This window comes from Buceros rhinoceros, unplaced genomic scaffold, assembly GCF_000710305.1.
Source record: "Buceros rhinoceros silvestris isolate BGI_N320 unplaced genomic scaffold, ASM71030v1 scaffold13414, whole genome shotgun sequence".
Classification (NCBI taxonomy): domain Eukaryota; kingdom Metazoa; phylum Chordata; class Aves; order Bucerotiformes; family Bucerotidae; genus Buceros; species Buceros rhinoceros.
The window spans coordinates 50,886-74,556 of NW_010410121.1; the positions used below are offsets into that span (position 1 = coordinate 50,886).

At 41.0% G+C, this 23,671-nt stretch overlaps 1 protein-coding gene across 1 annotated transcript in view; it reads left to right on the forward strand.

Annotated features, from left to right (window-relative positions):
- Window positions 1-23,338, forward strand: part of LOC104492884 (gephyrin-like) — a gene marked incomplete at its 3' end in the record, with an annotated part of 39,278 nt that extends 15,940 nt beyond the window's left edge. Inside the window, exons 7-11 of the mRNA XM_010135488.1 lie at window positions 1,781-1,839; window positions 2,066-2,219; window positions 4,197-4,318; window positions 21,153-21,240; window positions 23,265-23,338. Coding sequence (XP_010133790.1) covers window positions 1,781-1,839; window positions 2,066-2,219; window positions 4,197-4,318; window positions 21,153-21,240; window positions 23,265-23,338 — 497 coding nt within the window. The remainder of the gene's footprint in view (window positions 1-1,780; window positions 1,840-2,065; window positions 2,220-4,196; window positions 4,319-21,152; window positions 21,241-23,264) is intronic.
- Window positions 23,339-23,671: the final 333 nt, after the last annotated feature.

Sequence of the window (23,671 nt, forward strand, 5' to 3'; positions counted from 1 at the left end):
TAGTGTTAAGAACTCCTTCATGGCTGGGATTTAACTGAAATGAAATCTCTAACATCTGAAAAATGTTATTCTGAAAAGACAGAGAGTACTCTTAAAAGGAGCTCCTTGACCTCTAGTTGTAGTAGCGGTACTTAAATACCGTAGCAAGCATTCACAAATGACTGTCGAAGTCACACGCCTGAAAGGAATTACATCTATCCAGCGGGAAGAAAAATTCTCATCAGTTTGCCAAATGCACAGTCACTGAGAAGGGTCCTTGCAGAAACACGTCTACACCGTTTTCATTATGAGTTTTGATGTCACCTTGTAGGAAAAAGAAGGCCAATGTGATCAACCAAAACAAGAAACTAGAAACCTCGTAGTTATCTTTAAATGTTACCAGAGAGATGGGAAGTTCAAGTCTTTCTTCATGTCTGGCCCACCATCCCCAGAGTGTCACAAAAATAAAATAATTCTTAGACTAACTGTTGTCCCAGATTTTCATCACGAGCCTGAAGTGTCTTTTACAGCTTCAGGTGGGGATAAGGGAGATGAAAGGACGTACTGGGCACTAGCACAGCCATTGTGGGCACTAGCAGCCAAACCCAGTCTCCTCTTACACGAGAGGAGCAGGTATAAAATAAACAGAATTGGTATGAAAAGCGTATTTTGATAATACTGTGATAAAGTAAGAAATTTGTTTTTTCAGGGTTGATGTTTTGGTCATTTCCTGGTTTTCGGGCATTTCATTTTTTCCCGTGTTCTCAGTAGGTAAATAGAATCACAATCTGTAAGAAACATTCATTAGCTTTAACTTCGGAGTCTTTGTTTTAAAGCACTTGGTTTAACCTCAGGAAAGGCAGCCCATATCACATTTCAGAAAAAGGCCCAGAGTCCTTTACAACACTTGCTGTTCCTGTAGAAATTCCAGGTGACAATGACGTGACGTGTTTGTCGTGTAATGTTGGTGTCTCATTTTGAGGCACTTAAGGTATCAAGTACTAGATGGTAATAAAAAACCAAAATCTGTGGCAGCCTAAGCCAGTGTAGATTCAGCGCTGCTGACAGGCTGGCACTATCCCAAAGCTGAGGGTCATCAACCCGCTTGCAGGGCCTAGAAATTAAAGAGTAACAGTATAGATCATGTGCCATTTATTGGCATTGAATGAATTAGCAAACCACTGAAATTCTGAAGAAGTAAACACAAATATTAAAGTGGGCATCAGACTTCTCAGGGCACCGTCTCTTGTTCGCGGCAAATAAACCGGAATTCATCAGGTTTAAGCCTCTTCTGATTAGTACAAAACTCTCAAGTAGGCGTTTTCACTAAAAGGTTCTACTTGAAAATCCTGACGCAGGCAGAGCCTGTATCTTCTTCCTGCCATTCTGCAGGTGTCGTGGCTACTGTCTGTCACACTAATGCTCTTTTTGAAATGCCACCTTTGAAATTGTTCGAGCAGATCAGGTTGGCTGAGAGCACCAGATCAACGACTAACAGGATGTAACATAGGAAAGATACAGAGACAGAGGGAACTTAAAATAAAGATGGTAAAACTGTGTAGTGAGTGCTGGTCCTTCCCTGGTGAGCTCATCAGAGGGAGTTTTTCATATCGAGACGTTCAGTTTTACCCACGCTGTGTTACAGTCTCAACACACGGATCGGGAGAACAGGGATGATGCCTAAACCATAAGATCTTAGTGAAATAAGTACTGTCAGATGTGTAGACGTCTGAGAAATTAAAACTGATTAATCTTTTTTTAATAGCCCAGCTGACCATATTTGATGTCCTTGTTTTTGTAGGGCACTGAAGAACTAGAGGTTCGAATCCTGGTGCAGGCTCGACCAGGCCAAGATATCAGGTCTGTAAACAGCCTATTTTATAAGCAGTAAAGCATCTCTGTACGAATAGAAGGGCTGATGGGTTTTATAATGACTGTTTGACCAGAAGTAGTACCGACATTTTGACAATCTGACTAATGGACATCCCTGGACACCTCTTGCCTGCGGCAAGACCAATCAAGAAAAGATACTTTTAATCTCATTCTGGTCTTCTTCCTTTTTTTTCTTCTGTGCTGTGATTTTCAGACCTATAGGACATGATATTAAAAGAGGTGAATGTGTGCTGGCTAAAGGAACCCACATGGGTCCATCCGAGATTGGTCTCTTAGCAACTGTTGGAGTAACTGAAGTAGAAGTTAACAAGTTTCCGGTGGTTGCAGTCATGTCAACAGGGAACGAGGTAAGAAAAGTATGTTTAGAATCAAGGTCTGAATTACTGTATCTTCTTCGGGACAGGTAGAGTGTTTTGGGTAGTGACTTCCACCCTGTTCCCAAGTAGACTCACTTTCTGAGCTGCACTCCTGCTGACGTGAGGTATTTTTGTGAGTGATCACCCCGTAATTAGCTGCTTCTGTTTTCTCCCTCGAGGGCTCTCTCACAAGCCTTGCACACTGCCCTTGCCAAAATTTTGGTAATGTATCCAACCATGTGCCAACTGCTTTCCTCCTGCCAACAAGGGAGGAGTCAGGATTGTAACTCATATTGCCAATCATGACTGGAAGAGTAATTTCATCTGAGCAGCACTCCTCCGCAGCTCTGCTGCAAATGGCAGATAACCTGTCTTTGAAAAATGACTAGTACTACCTCATGTCTTGCTGTAGTATTGTGCCTTAAAATTTTTTTATTAGTAGCATGTGTTAAAATCCGGAGAATCTCCTGTTGGTAGAACTCCAGACCAGCTTCCTAATTGCTTTGTCTTTACCTGATCAGAAATAGCAGGTTCAAGATGAGCTTACTTTCATTACTTTCACATATGTTGTGCGTTGACCTGGCCAGCAGCTAAGTCCCCTCGCAGCTGCTCACTCATTCCCTTCTGCAGCAGGACAGGGAGAGAATGAGAAGAGCAAAACCAAAAGAACTCGTGGGCTGAGATGAAGTCACTTTGAAGTTTAAAGATAACATGAAGTTTGACCTATAATTTTGACTGTCCTTGAGACAAACTTTAATTTAAAGTCCAGACACAAACATAAACCAAATAGCTGTGTTACTATGCAGCTTAAATATGTGAAAGATTTCGAAAACTTTTGATATGTTGAATCTTGTCATCCGGCGGTGCCCTCACAACTTCCACAAGCCCCGTGAATTACTCTGTGACTGCTGGGTGCTGTGGGTGGCTGAGGGCAGCCCTCCGGGGAGAGAATCTTGCCAGGTTTCCTAACGTAGGCAGGGTCTGTCATGCAGGAAATACACCACTAACCAAAGAACAAGTCGTAAGAGCTACAAGGATTGCCGGTGATGATTTTATGAGTAGCGTCTTCTGTATGACTGAATGTTCTTGCGTGTCGTTAAAGGGCCCTTTACTGATGTGGGCACTCTCTTTCGTATCATGTGTTAAAAAACATCCTGCACAGTGGGTTTCTTAATCATGCTATGGAAGTCTTCACAGAGCTGCTAGCCAAAGCATCAAAATTCAGGCATGCTCCACTTTTGGTTAGTCTTACCTTACTACAAACACTATTGCTGGAGTTTTTGTCAGATACATTATTATTATTATTATTATTTACCTCGGCTCAACACTGCGTTGTCCTACTGTGTCCTAAAAAAGAATTCCTAATATATGTAAAATATATGGTTACAGATGTATGTTTTGTAGTTTAACCTCCACAATCAGTAAGACATGTAAGGTGATTGCCATGGTGCTATCTTGAGAGCAGGCTTTTCAACCAAACCAGGAAACGATGCAAGAACTGAGCTTTAAGCTTCTTTCTATTAGTCCAACACAGACTGTTATATTTACAAAACATCTTTACTGGTGAGTAGAGAGTGACCTTCAACATTGCTTGTCATACCTTTACATCTGGTTAGCAACGTCAATGAGGTTCTTGTAAAATCATTTAAATAGAAGAAACAACTTGGAAACTTAAAGCTTTCTTTTTGATTTCTAATGTTTGAGACTAGAAACCAGGTACTCAGAAGAAGAAAGAAGGATTTGCAGACCTGAACCAATAGAAACACACTAAGCAATACAGAGGATTGGGCTAAACAAGCGCATTACATACCTTACTAATTTAAATTCTTAAATTCACTACATCGCTTACACCTCTGTTTTATGATAGGTGTCTAAGAACATCCTGTCCAGTAAGAAGAATAAAATTCTCACTTGTGTAAAGGCATAGTATTCCGAGGAGACTGACTGAGAGTGTTCCTGGTTTTACAGCTGCTGAATCCTGAGGATGATCTCTTGCCAGGAAAGATTCGGGACAGTAACCGTTCAACTCTCCTAGCTACAATCCAAGAACACGGCTATCCAACAATTAACTTGGGAATTGTGGGAGATAAGTAAGTACCACGTGTTAGTAAAGATGTCACTTCATATTCATGCGGTGCACTTTATCGCATCCATGGAAAAAAAAATAGCAGAGAAAATTGCAAGTGTCAGAGTGTTTCGCTAGGGCACATCTTGGAGAAGATACTTTGCCCTTTTCATTAGAGAAATAAGTAAGTCTACTGTAATAGTAAGAGGAATCATTTGATAACATTTTTATTGAATGGTGTTTATCTATCTAGTTTTGCCTTCGGTTTGTTGAAACATCTATTACTGCTGAAAATTGAATTTATTGCTGCAGTATCATCACAAGCACCATATTTAATACACATAAGAGGAGGCAATTATACAACTATACTTTTTTCTGATCCAATAAAGGGAGAAGGAAAGCTTCTCTCAGTCTCTTTTCCATGACAAAATTAATTTAGAGTACAAAGTTTTGTCAGATTCTGAGTGACTGTCTTTTGGGGATGGCCCAGCTGCTGGATGTTGCTCAATGTTTCCAGAAATATGTCAAAGAATTTCAAAGAATCCATTTTTTTTCCATCACTGGTCTCTCTCTACTTTGATTGCCACGGGGTAGTACCCCGTGATCAGTCTTCCCATTCATCTGACAGCGAGCGCTCTTTGTTTCCCGGTGGTAGTGAGGTCACATCTCTGGTTGAAAGCTCTAGCATCAGTGCTCGAAGCGTTCAGTCTTTTGTCCTTTGCGAGACTGCAATGCCTGGCATCCCTGGTGTGAGTTTCCCAGCATAACGCATTTCCTCAGTTTATTGAGCCCCAGGGCTCTGAACAGGCTCTCTTGTTTCTCATTTTGGGTATCAAACCAACTGACAGGCTTGGTTCAACAGGAAGTTGTTCAGGTTCATGTCCACCTCTTTGAGAAAAAGGGTGCTCCCTGTGGGTAGGTAAAAGTGAGACCCGATTAGAAAGGAAAAAACAGGGAAATGGTGAATTCCAGCACCCACATTTCACATTGTTGATGACGAGATTCCCAAGCCGGGAGATCAGGTTACTGCTAGGGAGTAGCTCATTTCAAAGCCTGTCTTCCTTAGTGCAGGTTTCAATACAACACATCCCTAACTGGACAGAAAGTACATGAACGGGCCAACCCCTGCGTGCGAACCAGCCTGCGCGGCGGCTCTGGGAAATGCAGCTGTATTTGAAGTAGTTATACAGGGAATGTGACACACAGCACGACGGCGGTTGTTGTGGTCTTAGGGACAGTTTCTGGATACTCTTACTGCATCCAGGCATCCTTTTGCTTCTCTGGCCTGGAAACACTCCATTGCTGTTCCAAATAGCAATAAATATCAAAAACCTCCTGCCCGTGAATGCTTCCAGTTTCAGGTGGAGATTTCGTGCATACAGAGTCTAAACTCATGAGCTGGTTCTTGCCAGAAGTGTTATCTAAATGTTCTGGATCTCTGGTGTGTTTTCTATATTATAAGGACCCCTTTAAACCTTAAAACACAGGTAGCACAGTTCTCAAATCTATTATATCCAGAGATCAGCTTCTAGGATTACATAGACATGCGAGAAAAGAAAACAGCCACAGAAGGGCCGTTAATCATAGTCGGTTCCTGAGTCATCCCTACAGAAAAGAAGCATTGGCAGGTTTTTTTTTTCTCCGACGAAATGTTGGAGGTGGAACTTTTTGCCACTGGCATGATGGGAATTTACTGCTACCGTCATCAACATTACTGTCAACATCAACTTACAGGCAGTCATTAGCGGTGGGTTAATCCAGTGGAGAGGATTGCTCTCCCCTGAGCATCTTTCTGGTTGCCCCTCTGGCAAAATAAGAGCATAAAGCTTGTTTGTTCTTTATGGCCTCGTCCTAACCAAGTAGGTGTAGTGGCAAATTTGCAGTAAACACCATCAAATGGAGAGTTTAACTTAAAATCATTGTGCAAAACTATACCTAGGTGCTTCCTTTGCCTTCAGGAATTTTTCCTATAACCTCCTAAGCATGGAGTGGCTGTGAAGGTAATTAATCTTGAAAGCTCTCGGTAATAAATATCAAACAATTTTAGAGAGATTTTTTAAGGCCCAAGAAATTTTTTTTTTTACTTTTCTACATTTTACTTTTCTGTATTGTTTACAAAGGTTTTGTGAACGTTTTTTACTCGTTGGATACAGCCAGCAAACAAGCATATTGGTCAAAGGCAAGCAGGAGTCTGCAGCTCTGCTTTCAGTTATGAGAAAGGCTGATACTTCTGAATCCTGCCCATTAAAATGTTGAGATAGTATTACCTTGGCAAAGGTAATAAGAGTTCTTTTTAAACTTTCAGTTTTACGCTCGGGAAGTCATTTCTGCAGATGCATTTACTTTAGCTCATAGAATAGAAATAATGAGCCTCCAATTGCAGAGTGATTTTGTACTTTGCAGTAAGTTTTGAAAGAAAAATTTGGTACTGTTGACTTAGCCAAGAATCCTCCCCACCTGATTCTGGGATTCTGCCTTAGCAAGTCTTCCGCCATCCTTCCCACACTCACACGCCCAATCCATACGTTGACACCGAAATGCATCCGCAGTTCTGTTTCTGTCAAAGGGAAAGTCTGAATGTGTAAATGAGTCCGAGAGTTGTACGGTATTACTTCATTGTGCGATAAAGCTACTAAGAGGATGTTGCCCATGTGGATATTTCGGTATATATCTTTTGGACTAATCACTAACCCTGATTTGATGGAGTACCATGGCACCTGAACAAATGCAAGAGTCTTGCCAGAGAGATCTTATGAAAGGAACGGTTTTGATGTGTCACTTGGCGTTGTGTAGAAAAGATGGACAAGCCTTCAGTGTCTGTTACGTGGTTTTGGTTTTGTTTTTTATTTCTTCATGTTTATACATTTTACATTGAGTAAATTTACTGTGTGTTTTATGGGAGTGTTTCCTGCTGTATACCACAAGCATTGGCTGGAGCCTGAGTGAGCAGCTAATAGGGAGCACAGTTGAGTATTACCGCGGCATTAACAAACACGGAGATTCTGTCAGTCGGATATACAGAGCTAATACTGAGTTGTGAAAATTGTTTTAGAGGAGTATTTCCAAGGGCAAACTTAGAGGTAAGTATTGCTCTGTTTAATTTCAGCGTATGAATCCCTAATAGGTGCTTAGGTAAGAAAATAGCTTGTCCAGCTGCTTCAAAGCCCAGGACTGTGATGACATGTACACACGTTCCATGTGAGAATGTGAAAGGATGGGAAGCACATGGAATGTCTGTGGGTTCCTGCAGAGTCGTTAGGAGCACTTTAAAAATGCCTTTGCATATTAATCATATGTGAAGTTACGTTTTGAACTGGCCACTCAGGTTTCACTTAACCTATATTTGTAGTTTCAACTGAAACCAGTATTTTATTTCCTTTTGGAGCATTTTAACAATTTCTGAGATTATCATTGTTTCTGTTCTCATAAATTGTGTATAGGAGTTAATATTCAAAACGAAAAACAGTAAGCCCAAAACACAGAGAGAAAATCTGCAGTTCAAATCCTCGAAGCAAGCGATAGGAGAAAAGACCAAACCTGGAAAATGCAATATAGCTGCAGTTACAGCTGGCTAGAAGCCAAGATTTCCTCTGTTTGTGTTCTTGGCACGTGGAGACTAAGCTGTTTGAAAAGCACACATCTCTGGGTAGAACTGGAAGATACTCCATTTCCAGAACTACTCCAAACACAAGAAACAAACGCAAAACCAAAAAAAAAGGAAGAACCCTTCTGATGTTGTCCTCACTGTTGTGTCTTATATCTTTGTCCAAATCACAGAAGCACTTGAGAAAAAATTTGCAGAAACAATTGACCAGTTAGAACTGGTGTTCAGTGTACTGTTGAGTGTTGTCTCATGTCCCAAGTCCAAGTTAAAAAGCCTTTTAATTTAATTTCCTTTGCTTATAGTTTATGAAATTATTTGGTTCTTTGGAAAACACTGATAAAAACAAGAGTTACATCTCTGATCTGACCTGTAGAACTCTATTAACTTAATTATCGGGATATTTTTGCGTCTGATGATTTTGTTTGTGTTGTTCTCTGTATCCACCATTTATCTAAAGCTGTGACGTTTAGCCCTAGCAAAATCTGCTGTAGCATGGGCCTCTGTTTTAGAAAGCCATCTTTAGTTTTCACAGTTTACCTTCTACGTGAGACTCTCTTCTTAATTGTGCTAAAGAATTTTGATCACGTATGTAATGATTTCAATTTCCTCTGGCTTTACCTTTGTTTACATGAGTGCATCTTCCCCTTCCCTGCATTCTTTCCCCTATTTTCTAATTCCCTTATCATTTTTCTGAGACATGTATAACATTAGCTGCCTCCAGCTGTATTTATTTTATTAGACTGTGATTTCATGATGGAGAAAGTAAGAATCTCTCTCTCCTTAGGAGGAAAGTTTAGGAAATTCACATTATCTGCTGAGTTGCTTTAAAAATCTATCAGAGCAGTTATAAAATCAGAAGCCTATGAGAGCTTTTTTACATTAGAAGTTATTAGTTTCTAAATTATATACCTCTCTTTTATGACATATCATTTGACATAGCGCTCCTAAGTGACAGGTAAACCCATTAAAAATTACCCTTGCTATTGTGACAGGATTACGGTGTGATATCCCTAAAATAAAGGCTTTGAGAGAGCCCCTTCATGGTTTTGAGGGGATACTAAAATCTCATTCAAGGATTTAATCTGCTTGAATTTTATGTTTGCCCAAAGGAGGTTTAAATCTTTTGTATTTGTGTGGGTTGCATGTAATTGCCAGTGTTGTAATTCAGGTGGAACATCTGGAGTGGAAGAAGAGGAGCGGGGAAACTGCTCTAACTCTAAAATTTCTCATGCAATATCAACTTGAAATATGACATCGTATGAGTTAGAATATGAGTTTTAGGCAGAATTCAGCCACAGAATCCTAGCCTCGCCTTGCACCAGTTTAATGTCCAACTTGGGTACAATCAAACATACTGTGAGCAGAACTAGTAGCAGTGTCATTTAACAAATGACTGCAAGAAAATGTTTTTTAGAGAAAAGGCCTTAAATCAAATGTCACAATATTAGTTTTTGCTAAAGTGGCTTCACTTCTAGATTGGCTCGAAGAATGATGGTGTTATAAAGTGTGATCATAGCCTAATGAATGCAGGGACACTGGGTAATGGTTTGACGGTGATTCAGATATGGAGGTCCCCTCTTTGTGCTCTGTCAAGAATAATATTCTCCTTTTCGAGCAGAAATGTTTAATATCTGTCACAATTCTTGATCATCGTTAGGGCAAACTTAGATAAGATGTCGTATGTGACAAGTCATCTTGTCTAATGCACATATTCAGGAAACGCAGAGAAACATCTGAGCCAAAACAGAGGTGAAAAAAAGAACTTGTGAAGCAAGGTAGTGCAAGTCCTAGAGGATCTTCTGTACCAGCAGGAGACTACATAGTGTGACAGGTAATAAAATTTCGTGCTGGAGAGGTGACAAGTGCAAAGCTAATGCACTTGTCATCCCCATCATTTTCCTCAGCACAGGCATAGACATCTTCCTGAGTTAACATTCACGGAATCACACCCAGTTAGTGGAACTACTGCTGGACAGTATGTAGTAGGAGCACAAACTAAGACGAGCAGCAGAAACAACACGGCAAAAGTGATCTGTAGAGGCAGAAAGCCAGTCAGAGCTTTGGCTATTTTAATATGTGATGTTCAAATGGATTTTAAACTTTCTGGAGATTTCAGCAAGATGCTTTTGATTTCCTTACCTCTGTATGATTGTAGCAGTCTGCCTTCTTGAAGAAGAACACGTGAGAGTGAGAGCACTCTTAGAGTTTAGCACCTTGCCGGAAAAAGTTCTTGATTTTTGAGACTGCTCTCTGTAGTGTTGTTGAGTAAACTAGAAGCTGGGATCACTTACAAAATCTGAAAGTCTTTTGTACGTCACTTCATGACAGAGTGACCCTGTTTTGAGAAACAAAGCCTGACTTCATTCTCTGGCAATGGGTAGAAGAACTAATGAGAGAGTGAAGCCATTTTAGGCTTTAATTTTAGGTTTTAATATTTTTCCATGACTTCCAAACAACATCAGTACACATCTGATCTGACTCTTTCTGTGATGACCTGCGAGGAGAACCCAGGCATGGTTTTACAAGGTGATTTACAAGCGGATTTAAGATTTCGTTTTAGTAGTATCCGTGTGCGTGCGTGCGTACGTAGCGCAGACATACTGACCCTATCTCCTCATCACCTTCCTCAGCCAGATGGAATCTCTGTGTGTGCTCAGAAGTGATTTTTTGAAGTGATAGACAGCAGCTGCTATTTGCAGGATCAACTGAGCCCAGGCTGGCGACTGGGGAGGGAGGTTTATATTTTGTTGTTAATAGTCCAGCCAGCTGAAGAGAAGAAAGAGCTCAAGAGCTGCACAATGATGATTCATCACCTGGTCCATTTCAATCTTGGAACAGCTCATTGTATTTTTTTTTAAGAGACATTTATAAATCTTCATGCCATAACATCTTCATTTAGTCGTCCTACATTTAAGAGTGTAAAAACATAGATTTGAGCTTGTTTCATATTTCTGTTACAAAGGATGCTATGTAAAAATTATTTCTTCCCAGTGAAGCTGACTTAGAAGAATTGTATGTAAAAGGAAATGCTGTCTTCATTAAATAGGAATTTAGAGCAAACATTAATTGTTTTAAATTCTGTCCCAATAGCTGTAGCTTTCTCAGTTTTGGACATTTTTTCTAATCCTGCCTCTTGGAGCAGGGTAGCTGAATATGAAGCTTCTCATGAATGAAGTGGCATCTTTATTTACAGAGATGGAAGATAAGGGTAAATACAGCCCTTTCCCCCTTGTAGTCAAGAAAGTGACATTTAATATGCTGTGAGACCCGTTTCCTGAATAAGATGCTAGAAAGCGTGAGAGAAAATGTTTCAGAGGGGCCCATCTCCAAATATTTTCCCCATATCTGTGGTCATCCTTCCAAAATGTCAGTGTTTAATACTCCGTTACGCTTTGTCTGGAAGTCAAGAGTAAAGAAGGTTCTCCATAGGCTCTGCAGGGAAGGATGAGCTGCGTGTTGTTGGCATGCCCAGTTGAGCCGAAATCTTTTCATAACTTCTCTCTTTGTCCTTGTGTGAAGTCTGTCCAAACTGTCACAGAAAGGTGTTCCCATGCATTCCCCTTGTCTCACACTCTGCTGGCCTCGCAGAGAGGAAGCGTTTCCCGTGATGGCTTTGAATATTCAGAGCCACCAAGGGGGACATAGCTGGGCACAGAGCATCCCTTTCACCCCAGGAGCCTCTCTCCTTCCCTGGCTCTTTATTATACCCCTTCTGCTTCCTTTACCCTCAGGAAGCCAGATGTTTTTAAAGAAGAAGGGACACAGAGCTTCCAGAACACTTCGGAGACAGGCCTGCCAGATTGGTGAGCACCGTTTTTACAACACTTGGGACTTTGAGGCACATGCATGCTCACAGGCAGCTCGCCTGGGTGTCTGTCAGTGCAGAGCTTGGAGCACGGATTCTACCACTGGTTGCCATACAGCAAATGGTGTTTTATTCTGTCCGTTAAGTAACGCTGCCTTGTCAGTTAAGTTCTTACGCACCAGTGCACTGTAGACGTACATGGCTCCACAACGCTGATAGAATTAAAGTTCTGTTAGTACCAAGAATGTTTACGTTACTTGTCAGTAGCAGCAAACATCTTTATCCATCAAGGCTTTTAAAAATAGAGGAAATCAGGAAGAAACCTGCTTGAAGGTAGCGGTGGAGTACAACTCCAGAGAAGTCACTGTTACAACGTGTCAGCCATACCTGTGTACTTGTTTTTCCGTTACCATGCTGACCATCGCTAGAGCAGGCTAACTGGAATGCTCATGAAATCTCTAAGCTATGCACTATGCTCGTTTTACAAAATATATGTACAATGATACACTAGGTCTTATTTAGGGGAATGGCTTAATAATACAAATTAACTTACCTCCTATCACAGACAGGCGAAAGGGGCAGGAGTGACAACAAATGGAGAGTAAACCGTCTGGCAAACAGAAAATATTCTATATTCTGAAACTATATTCTGTATTTTGATTCTTGTAGGGATTAAAAAATAGGCAGAAGAGTAATGAAAAACCTATTGAAGGCCAGTACCTGAAAACTTCAGTCATGTGAGGATCTTTACGGATCTATTTTTGTAACAAAAGGTTGGAGGATTGAGTTATAGCTTGACGTTCCCTTTGCATATGGGAAAAACAAGTTTCTGTACTCATTGCTGAATCAATCTGCCATACCCTTAACCTTCAAAAAACTTGTTCAGCAATTGTTTTTTCATGCTGAAGCCGGATTGTCATAAATCTAGGTTTTCCTGATTACATTGACTAAAGAGATCAACCCCCTTGAATCTTACGCTGTACTCTAAACATCCCCAAAAAACTGCAATTAGCTTACAAGAACCTGCCATCTTTAAAACATTCCAGATTAATGTGAAGGACATGATATGGACTGTCTGCTTGATCAGAAATTCTGCAGAAGCTGGGATCTGCCAGCAGGTGATCAGCGTGGAATGCCTCATACAAGTTGGTTCACGTATCACAGCTAACAGCCTAAATCTGGAGGACACTTTAAATGAGCCTTTGGGCTCCTCTAAGCAGTGCTGGAGCAAGCATCAAAAAAAAAAAACCAAACCCAAAAACCCAAACAAGCAAAGAAAAACCCTAGAATAAAGCCTTGATACCCAAAGCATGAGCAAAAAGAAAACACTTCTGCTCCCAGAGCTTTTCTTACACTAAAACCACCGTTGTGCTTGCAGGAATGTAGTCCAGTACTGTAGATACAAATTAAGTTCTAGTTCCTTCCATGGACTAACAGCTGTCAAAAAATGGACTTGCTGGTCTCAACAGTGTGAGTTTCTCTTTCTCCACCCTGTCTTCGCTTAGTTCTAATAAACTGTGGTTTACTCTTCTTGGAGAATTGCATTATAAACAAAAATTGATGTCCTCTTTCATTTGACATTTTCTAAAACATAACTATTTGTTTTAAGACATAGCTGATGCCAGGGTATTTTAAAAGGCCTTTTTTATATTGTCTCTGACCTCTGGCTTTCAAGTCATTTTTCTTCTGCAGACAGACATTTTTTCAAGTGCCTAAGTTATGATTCTGTAAAAGGTGGAGCTTTACAGAGAAAACCTCCATCCTGAGGCATTGCCTGTAGGAACTGCATTTCTACCTGTCGTAGAGGCATCCATGCGGTAGTTCGGGAGCACTTACACCAGTTTACGGGCGGAATGAATTTACTGAAAATTCACTTGAAATTTGGTTTAAATTTACTTACTCAAAACTGAAGCTAAAGCAAAATGAGAAGTGAAGAAATGCCATGGTAACAGAACCCTGTCACACGTGTCAGATTGTGTAACACTGTTTGCTTTATATAAGCAACTGGCACTAATTACATCAATCATAGTAATTTACATCCAGAAATGTTGGTATAAGCTAATTCTTGTATTTCATGAGTGTTCTGAAAGAAGTAACTGCAGAACCAGGTTTACCCTTCGGACTCACCAGTGCACCGTCATCTTTACTGATGAGCAATGCCTTTGACATTGATTATTGTAATGCGTGGTGTAATCTTCAGTCATAGTGTTTCAACCCAGCTACAACTGTTGAATATTTTCTACCCCAAAAGTGAAAACTTTTCAGTGAATCCGTACAGATTCACTCCCTTCATAACAAGGAAGATAAAGTAGAAGCTCTTATATTTACGAGTGGAATCCCATCCAAATTCTTGGGAAAACTTAACAGATTTCTGGTGAGTATTGGGATAGGGTTCATTGTCCTCATCAGGTAAAATAGTCAGGGATAATTCATCAATTAATGGAAATCAGCAGTTCTCAGGCTGCTTCTTACATTCAGTGAACACACACTAGCCGAGATTCAGAGTGGATAAAGTGCTCACAGGTCGGTATAATGGCACAGCACTTGAAGCCAGCTGTTACCAAAGCTTTGGTCCTGTTCTTTCAGCACTGATGAAGAATATCAGTCCAATTCACAAGCAAATGCTCGCAGATGAATGTACACAAGCAGACAAGAATGTGGTGCAGGACCCAACCATCAGCAATGTAATGCCTTCGTGTAGGAATGTGCTCTGTGATAGTTAAGCATCTGGCTTCTGCAGCGTGGGACCTTTTCCAGTTGCCCTCCCATGGCTCTCTCATTTTCTGACCTCTCTGATCTTTTCTCATTCTGGGAGTCTTCTGAAACAGTTCACGAGAACAGCGGAGTAAAACACATCACCCAGACACAGAGAAAAAGTTGAAAGGATCAGGCAGATCTCATGATAACTTCAGCAAAAGAGCTGAAGACCTCTAAGCAAAGTCTCTTTGATTTCCTAAGTGTAACATGAAAAAGAATACTCTGCAAAACAGCGCTTTTATTTGTGGCAGCATCAATCACAGCAGCAGCAAAAAGTAACAAAGACAGATTCTTTTATGTTGCTATCAGATAGACAAAACTTACATAGTCGTGTTGAACAAGCCAAAAGCTCCTGTAATTATTGCAGCTTTCCTCACAAGCTGGCCTGTATTCTTAGGGAAAACACACTGCATCTGTTCAAAGCGATCCAGGGGAACACCACAGAAGGTGGAAGGAAGAAACATGATGAGAACATGGTGAAATGCATTGGAGAATTTTGAAACAAATACAGTTTCAGCAGAGTGCCCATATGTTCCTACATACATAATCAAAATTGGATCTTCTCCTGCTTTAGAAAACCCTACCAGTCAAAACACGGGACTCCTGTCACATTCAGAGACGCGTTCTTTGTATTCCATTCACTGAAAGACGTTGACGTACATTCCTCAAATCGCATGCAGTATTGCATTCTGCAGAAGCTGGGGTTTAGCTGACTGAATCTAATACGGCATCTAATATTCTGCATCCTGCAAATTACTGATAGGCAAAATACTCCTCTTGGCCATGAGGTGAGAAGTGGGTGACAGACTTTGTCTTTATGCTTAGCTGCATTCATCTATTCATTTTGAAATCTGTCAGCTCAACTGAATGAGCACAAGAAGAAAAACGAGAGTTAATCATAAATGATGAAATTCATATCCTATCTCTCCTCAAACAGAAATGTCGTTGAGCTTGATGAGATCTCTGTCTGACTATGATCAGTACAGCCTCTTGGGGTTTTGGTGGAAGTTTTACTTCGGTACATTCTTTGTTGTTTTGGAGGTGTTTCTTCCTGGTTTTTCTGGTGTAGAACTAGAGGCTTGTTTGTGAGTTTTACGTGCAAGGAGAATTCTAGCAGGGCCTTGTACCTTAGCTGAATCGTTTCTTCTTCTGAGAGGTGTTTAGCAGAAAACAGACCTCATAAGACATAAAACCAGCACAAACCACTGTCCCCAGTTTGTGCGGGCATGGCCAGAATATAGAATATGCTAAACTCAGGGTACCTGCAGACAGCCCATTGCTGTTGGTTGGGTGGGTGGGTTTTGTGGTCACCTGCTGTAGGCTGGAGGAGCAGCTGGGCCGCTTTGGTCTTTACTGTGCTTGGTGTAGCCAATCTGCCAGCACTTCAGTTTTCACTATGTGTTCAGGAATCTGTAGCTCCTCTAAATCTGTGAGAAATCATGTCTGAAGGGGTAATTATTTCAGCATATAATTGAAATACTTCAGATACTTTCAAACAAAGAAAAACAGTAGGCAGGAAAGGTTCCTCAGCTCTGCTTTTGTCCTCACGACAGACACTTCCGCGTGCATGCGGTGCATCGTGGTGCATGCGTGTCTTTCTGTATCTGTGTCCGCTACGTCTGTAAAGCACAGGGTTTAGGGTGCTCACTGCCATGGTTTGCATACACAAATTTTACAAGTACGGGTTTCCCAAAGACCTGGATTTATAAAAGCAATTTGAATGAATGAGACTACTTGGCAAAGAACCTGGTGGAAATGCTCCTGGAAATTAGTAATGAACTATGGACTTGTGCTGTGACAACGGCGTGAAAAGTCAGTCCTAACTGAGTGTTCCAGTTTGGTTTTACAGAGATCACGCGTTCCACTGCAGAGTGGTAGGTGATGCGGATCACCGTTTGTGGTTATTTATTTTCTAAATGAACTTGTAAAACTGCGCAGTTTAATTGCACGTGTCAAACTGCCGATGTCAGAGGTTGTATCACAGAAAAGGTTAACGGATTTGTAATTAATGACAGTGAAGCACAACACTAGGATCAATAGAAGTGAATTGACAGATGTTGATTTATGTTTGAAAGAGAAAATTACGCTGTAATTTAGGGAGCTTTAAAAGAGCACTTAAAACATAGAGAAGTCTTTGGTCTTGATTGTACTGTAGCTTTTCTTTTTTTGGAGAGAGAGATAAGGGAAAATCTTTTACGTGGTTGATGTCTATGTTAATGAGGCTTGTGTCATTTTTGTGTTCAAGCTCTTAAGCTCCCGTGTATCTTTTCAGTTCAAAAACAGCTCAGTAATCAAGTACTGCATTAGTCTTCCACAAACTAGCTTCGATAATCATTAATCCAGAAGGTGTTCCTATTCTGGTGTGCTGCCATCCTGCAAGCCCTCTCTTCAAATCAGTGCAATCAAGTGGCACATCAACTGCGATGTCACGCGTCTGCCTACTGGATTCTACGCGTGCTGCTGCCACTCTGCAACAGATCCCCTCCCACTAATTTCCAGATTGTACTGCGCCTTCTGCTCCACGGAACCGAGTAAAGATGGTCAGGAGATTGAGGCAGTCAAGTAGATCCTCTGTTTATCAGCCTGGCAAAATTAGCAGCTACTATAAAGCTGTATATAGAAGTACATGGACTCCATGCAAAGAATTATGTCTGCAGCTTCAAAACGTTATGTATGATACACGTAATGTTTGTGCAGAGACAGTCTGCTGTAGAGGAGGATTTCTGCTGCGGAGAGAAAGTTTGGATCTATGCTTACTTACAGTTTACAAAACTATTCATATAGATATGTAACTCTTACAGAACACATTTCCTGAGTTGTTTTTACAGAAGACACTGGGATGTGGTCTGAAACAGAGAGAGTACAATTTTTTTAAATCAATTGCAGCATGTTAGAAAAGCACACTCCCTTCTTGCACACAATGTCACGCTGACTTTGAAAAATCACCAAATGAAACAGAATAGTTTTGCCATCTGGAAATGAGACTTCCCATGAAAACCTGCTTTACACTGGTTAAGGTACTCACCATTATATTTGAGCACCTGTTACAGTTCTGTCGATGAAGGGGGAAAAATCCACAACTAGCACTTTCAGAAGGCATTTTAAAGGATGGATCGTAGTAAATGAGACCGTTAGTCTAGCTAATGCAGTGTCCTGCCCCTAGCAATGGCCCGTGCTTCAGCTTCTGATTTGTACCTCCTCAGACAGTGTTATTTCTCAGCTCCGTGGTGATTTGTCACAGGCCTTTTAGAACAGTCTCATCCTGTTGTGCTCAGATGCCAGAGTTATTTTGTCTATTCTTTCAGAAGTTAAAAGTCTTCAATTATTTGTTCTGTTTCAGTGTCTATTCAAAACGAGAAGCTGCTTGTCGTTATACCACAAATGAAATGAGCAGCAGTTATCTCTTGTTATCTGATCGTATCAGATGTGTGTTAATACGCAGTTTGAATGGTAACTCTGTGCATTTAATCCACTAAAGGCAAGGAGAAGGTTTGCTGCAGTGTTGGTTGAAGGTTACAGCAGGTGACTCCTATAAGGAGTGCTCTGTGTTAACTGCAGAGTCATGGAACTACCAGCCTCAGGTAGGACAGAAAGTTAGACAGACCTGAGCAACAAAAAGAAATGTGCCAGATACAGCAAAAAGTGAGAAGCATTCTGCAAAGGCAAGGGAAGGATTTCTGTAAGTGTCTCCTTGCTTCAGAATAAAACCAAACTAGCATAATCATTCAATTTATTATAATAGAATTTCTATCACATCTTTCATTTCGGAAGAATTCAATGCATTTTGCAACTGAGGATGATATGCAGTGCTGTTGGTTGGATAAAGTCTTAGTGGCAGAATTTTCAAATGTCTTTTATTATACAGATGGTAAAGAAAGGGATATATTATAGAGGTCATTCTACTGGAAATGCTAAAAAAATACACCGAGTTCAGTAATCTTCAACTTTTTACATGACATTAATAAATACAGTAAAAGACCTGTTTGATGAACTACTTCGGTGGTATGCTACCCTCACAAAGGTGTGAACTGAGTCCTCAGCTGGCATGAGTTTGGGTTTATTTTGGGTTTGGTGGGGTTTTTTCCTTTGTTAAGCAATTTTATATATATATACACAGACATATATATTGAGTATGTAAGTAGGGGCACTTCCCTTCTGTTTAACAACAGTTAAATACAGATTCATTTACTTTTTACTGTTCCTTCCTTTAGTCTCAGACCACAACCAAAAGCAAGCACAAGTCATAATCCAGTACGACGATGTCCCCAGACAGGTGGTCTTGCTACCTATGAATAACGTTTAAATAATTTAGCAAGATAAAAAGAAACAGCCTGGAGCAAGCTCCAGGTGAGATCCTTCGCTGCATCACAACCTCATGAGAAAAATATACTGCAAGCAGCCGTAGCCTAGTGGTAGCGGCATGGGTGTCTGGCTGAAGTCGAGCTTCAGGAAGACTCCTACCGACCTGTGTAATGAATGCATAGTCCTTGCTGCGTTCCAGGCTGCACCCTCATTGGCAAGGATTAAGGAATACTTAGCTCTTGAGAGACATTTCCTATTACAACCTCCGTAATAATCTTACAGCACTGGCTTAGTACATGCAGTTACTGCTTAGACCGCCAATATCAGATAGTTGGTTCTGAAGGAGACACTGACAGTAGCCAACAACAACCTTGCTTCTTGCCTCTTGCTTTCAACAACTAGTGAAGACTTGTGCTGGGTTTTGGATAAAATGATCCTGAGATTTCAGAAGGGGCAACCGAGAAAATGCCTCTGGTCACTAGAGAACACCTAAGGTGGTTTTGCTTGAGTCTGTGTATTTTATATTCTCTCCCAAAGAAAACAGAATTCAGCCATTCGTTGTGGGCCATTTAGAGTATCCAAGTTGCCCAGCACCCCGAACAGAAATCATGCCACAGTATCTGCTGCTACTGTTTCCTTTCAGAAATGGTAGTGTGTAATCAAATCTGACTGATTACAGCCTACGCTACGGCACCCAGCAGCCTGACCCTCTTTCTGCTGTAGTCTGTTGCCTACATCTTTACGAACCAACACGACCCTAAAGAGTGGGTGTAACCCACACAAATAGAGACGTTTTGCAGGATAACGGCATTGTGATGCCCAAGAAGATGCTGCATCGGACACTGGACATGATGGAGAAAGGGTCTGGAGTCTTTCTGTCTGTAAGGCACAGCAGGGGTAGGGACACTTGAGAGCTCTCTGGTGAGGAGGTGTGGAGTGTGCAGGGTTGCACACACGTGAGGTATCTAGTCAGTGAGGGAGTGCGGTCTTTCTTGTGCCACATAAATTGTAGTGCACACAGCACCACGTAATACCAACTGCTGCTTACATTTCCCTAAACCATGTCAAAGACAGGGAGCTCAGAGGAAGGGATTTTTGGTTTTGAGACTTTTTGAAACACACATTTTCTGTTAGTCTCTGAAAGGTCAGTCAGCTCTTCCGTAGGATTTCTAAGTCCTGTTTCTGGTTTGAACCTCAAAATAACTGCGGTGATTCTATCTTTTAGTGAAATGCAGCCAGAGTTCCTCAAGGATTGCTCACGTGCTATTTGCAGCCTGCAAAGACTTGATAACCCATAATGGGATTTTGTAATGGTAGGGTGACATTTAACTGAGGTGCCGTATTCCAGGGGAAGTCCCTTGTACGTCACTGGCATCACTGTCCCTTTGTTCAATTGCGTTCTAAGAAGGAACAGCCTCCCATGAAAAAAATGTCAGGATCCTCATTCAACATACTGTTGAAGAACATTGCATACAATCACAGCAGCCGCTCGGCTTCTGGTCAGTTCACGAACGTTAGATGCAGAGTATGCCTTTAATATATTGGAAATGCTTCTGGGTTCCTTTGGTCTGGTGCAGGCTGTATCTCTGAGGTTTTCCACCGAATGCCTTGGAGCTCTGTATTAGCATCAGTGCTGCTGTTAGATAGCTAATGCCCACTTCAAAGTTTCCAGTTTAGGTCTTAAAAAAGAAGAAAAAAAAAAAAGAGTGAAGACAGTAAAACTGAAATATGCTCAGCTTCTGTCCTTCACCTTTGCAATTCTGCTCTTTGTGTGGTGGAACATCACAGCCCCCCTGGCACAGTTTCTGGTGAAGGGGAATAGACTGGGATGGGTTGTGGGTTTGAACACGGAGTGGATGTACTGCGGGGGTTTGCTCCAAAGCCCTCTAATGGAGAAGAAAAACAAAGAATTTCCTCCCACTTTTCACTGATGGAAGCTTGAAGTGGAGCCTTACCCCATTTTTGCACACATCGGATAATCTAGACAGGTAGTACTGCAGCCTGCCTGGTGGCCGGTAATTTTCATGTGTCAGGTGCCTTTATGGAGCCCTGTCAGTTCATCTAAGTCATGATTTGTATCGTGATTTATCAGCATCATTATTTGTATCAGCAGGTAGCAACCTGCTGTGCAGAGTACATACTTCTAGAAACTTCTCTTGGCGTTCTTCAGTCTCAGCCTAAAGTGTCTCCCTGTTCCTGTTGCAAAGCTCTTAGACAGAAAGGTGCCACAGGGCGTGGTGTTGACGTAGAGAGATTGCAGTTCTTGAATAGAGCTGTACCTCTTTCTTCAAATACGTGTGTGTGTGTACATGTGTGCGCACAGACACGTACTTACACCGTAACACGTAGTAGTTCCATGCCACTAATCTTCTTGCTTGTTCTTTTCTGTAGCCCAGATGATTTACTGAATGCACTGAATGAGGGCATCAGCCGTGCTGATGTGATCATTACATCAGGAGGTGTATCCATGGGGGAAAAGGTATGCTACATTTAATTACGACTTGCTACAATATATGTAAGAATTTCAAGCCAGAGCTTCTACCTTTGTATTAGTGTTTATTAAAAAAGGGATGTTACTTTTTTGGGAACACTTAAATGTGAGTTAATTAAGAAAATAGACTGCCATGCTGTCTTCATTCCCTTTGTCCTTATTACTGTATGGCAGGAGACAGGGAAGATTTTAATTCTCGATGTGAGAGATTTGCAGATGTGTTTTTATTTAAGGACTGATTTGCCTAGTTACAATGAGGAGGTGCTTGGTTAATAGCTCATGAAGGCAGCAGACCTCTTTTTATTCTTGGAGCAGGTGAAATGTAGCTGGAATAAAGCTACTTTGAAAGTACTGCAAAAAGCAACCTGAGTCTGTAAATAGCTCTTTCTTACTCAGCAGATCTGATTCCTGAATGTGCCAAAGCTATATCTGTTACAAAAATAGTTCTCTCACATTTTGCGCCCGATAGTCCTACGGAGGCCATACACACAAGACACAGTGAGCTGATATATTTGCCTTTTGAATCATTAACAGAATTGTTGAGTGAGTTCCTGTTGGTAATCCCTGTGCCAAAACCATCAAAGAAAATAGGGATACACAGATGCTGGTGGGGCGTAGATGAACCTGCAGGACATTTATTAATCATGACTTATGCGAAGGAAAACTCAGATTACTTTTTGATCCCAGGCTGAATCTGTGAGTTTGGCAGGTAAAAGAAACATCTCTCCTTTTATAACTAACAGGTACTGAAGACAGTCATTAGGAGATGGCGAACGAGCGCTGTCTGTGTCACTTGTCTGCGTAGAAATCATACTGTTGGATACATCATGAAAATGGATAACTAGTTAAACCAGTGCTTTCAATCCCATTATTGTCCTCTGTCCTCGAAAAATAATCCAGGACTATTTGATTAAATTGGGAACATGATGACACAGTGCAGACACAGGAAATGACTGGATTGCTGAATGGTCTTACAGGCATTTATGCCTTCTGGCTGAATTTGAGGCAACAGCATCAAGTCCCTAGGCTCTGTCTTCCACTGGTGGTTAGCCCTCTGAGCTTTCAGCAGCTTTAACATCCAAAAAGTAAATAGAAAATAAAAATGGGGTTAATGCCATCAATTGAGAATTCATGCCTGGCTGGAAAAAAAAAACAAAAAAGTTGCTGCTTTCCAAGTATTTGAACACACACACAAAAACCACACACAAATAAAGAAAAAAAAAATTGGAAAAAAAAAGAGAAAGGTGGGAAAACTGCAAGGGAGCTCCGATTTACTGCCTCAAAGACTCCCTTCGCAGATGACTGTTTTGTCCTGTGTCTTTAATCTCACTTAACACAGCAGACAGGATACTACACCTTGGAGCACAGCAATTTTCAATAAAGACTGAAGAAGTCATTCAATTTGGTGTGATAACTGGATCCATTGTGTTTATGCAAAAATCATTTAACCTGAGTTAACGCACAAGCCACCCGCAGTTTTTCATTCCAAAGTTCTGTTATACCTGACCACTGCGAATTAGAGCATGTCCCCAGGCAATGACAATAACTACAGTATCCTGGAAAGCTATGATTTCTACAGTACAGCATTGATCTCAGACGTACAGGGAGATCTCTGGCTCTGCTGCTAGATAGCTCCCGTGGCAAAAGCTAGATAACTGCACGATTTGAAGTCTTAACTTTGAACCACAAAGGCTTTTCTCCATCTATGTCATAGAGAATGTTTTAGTAGTAGGTATTTGTGGGGTCCTCTACGATTCTGATGCTGCAGCTGACTTTTAAGTAAATATATTACTGTGTCCTCATGCAGTCAGGTTTGGCACCTGAAATGACTCTGTCCTTCATTTTGAAAATGTTTTCTTTCAGATATTGGAAAATCCCCACTGGACTGCAGCCCGTTCAGGATATGAAAAGTCTTTCACCTTTACTGGATATTAATTAATTGCTTTGAATGCTTAGATGATGTAAGCCACTTTGATGTTACTTAATCAATTTTCTTTTTTGAATTTAAACAGGACTATCTTAAACAGGTGCTGGATATTGATCTTCATGCACAGATTCACTTTGGCCGAGTTTTTATGAAGCCAGGGTAAGAAATGTTTCTATTTAAGTACTCTGGGTGGGGGCTGCACTGGGCCAAATATCCTCTATAAGTGCTTCAGTAGATTTCAGTTTTCCAAGTATACTAAAAACCACATGGTAGCTACAGATGGGAAAAGCAGCAAAATCAGTCCTGTCCAGAGAAGTCATCATCGTTGTGGGTGCCATTAACTGGAACAGAGAGGTGACTTTTGATCAGTAAGAGGTATTTCTCTGATAACTGTTGCAAATGCGATTCGGGGACTGGAGGGGAGATCAGCATGGTATGAACATGGCCGCTATGATCACCAAGCTCACTTATTGACATGGTTCTGAAATAACT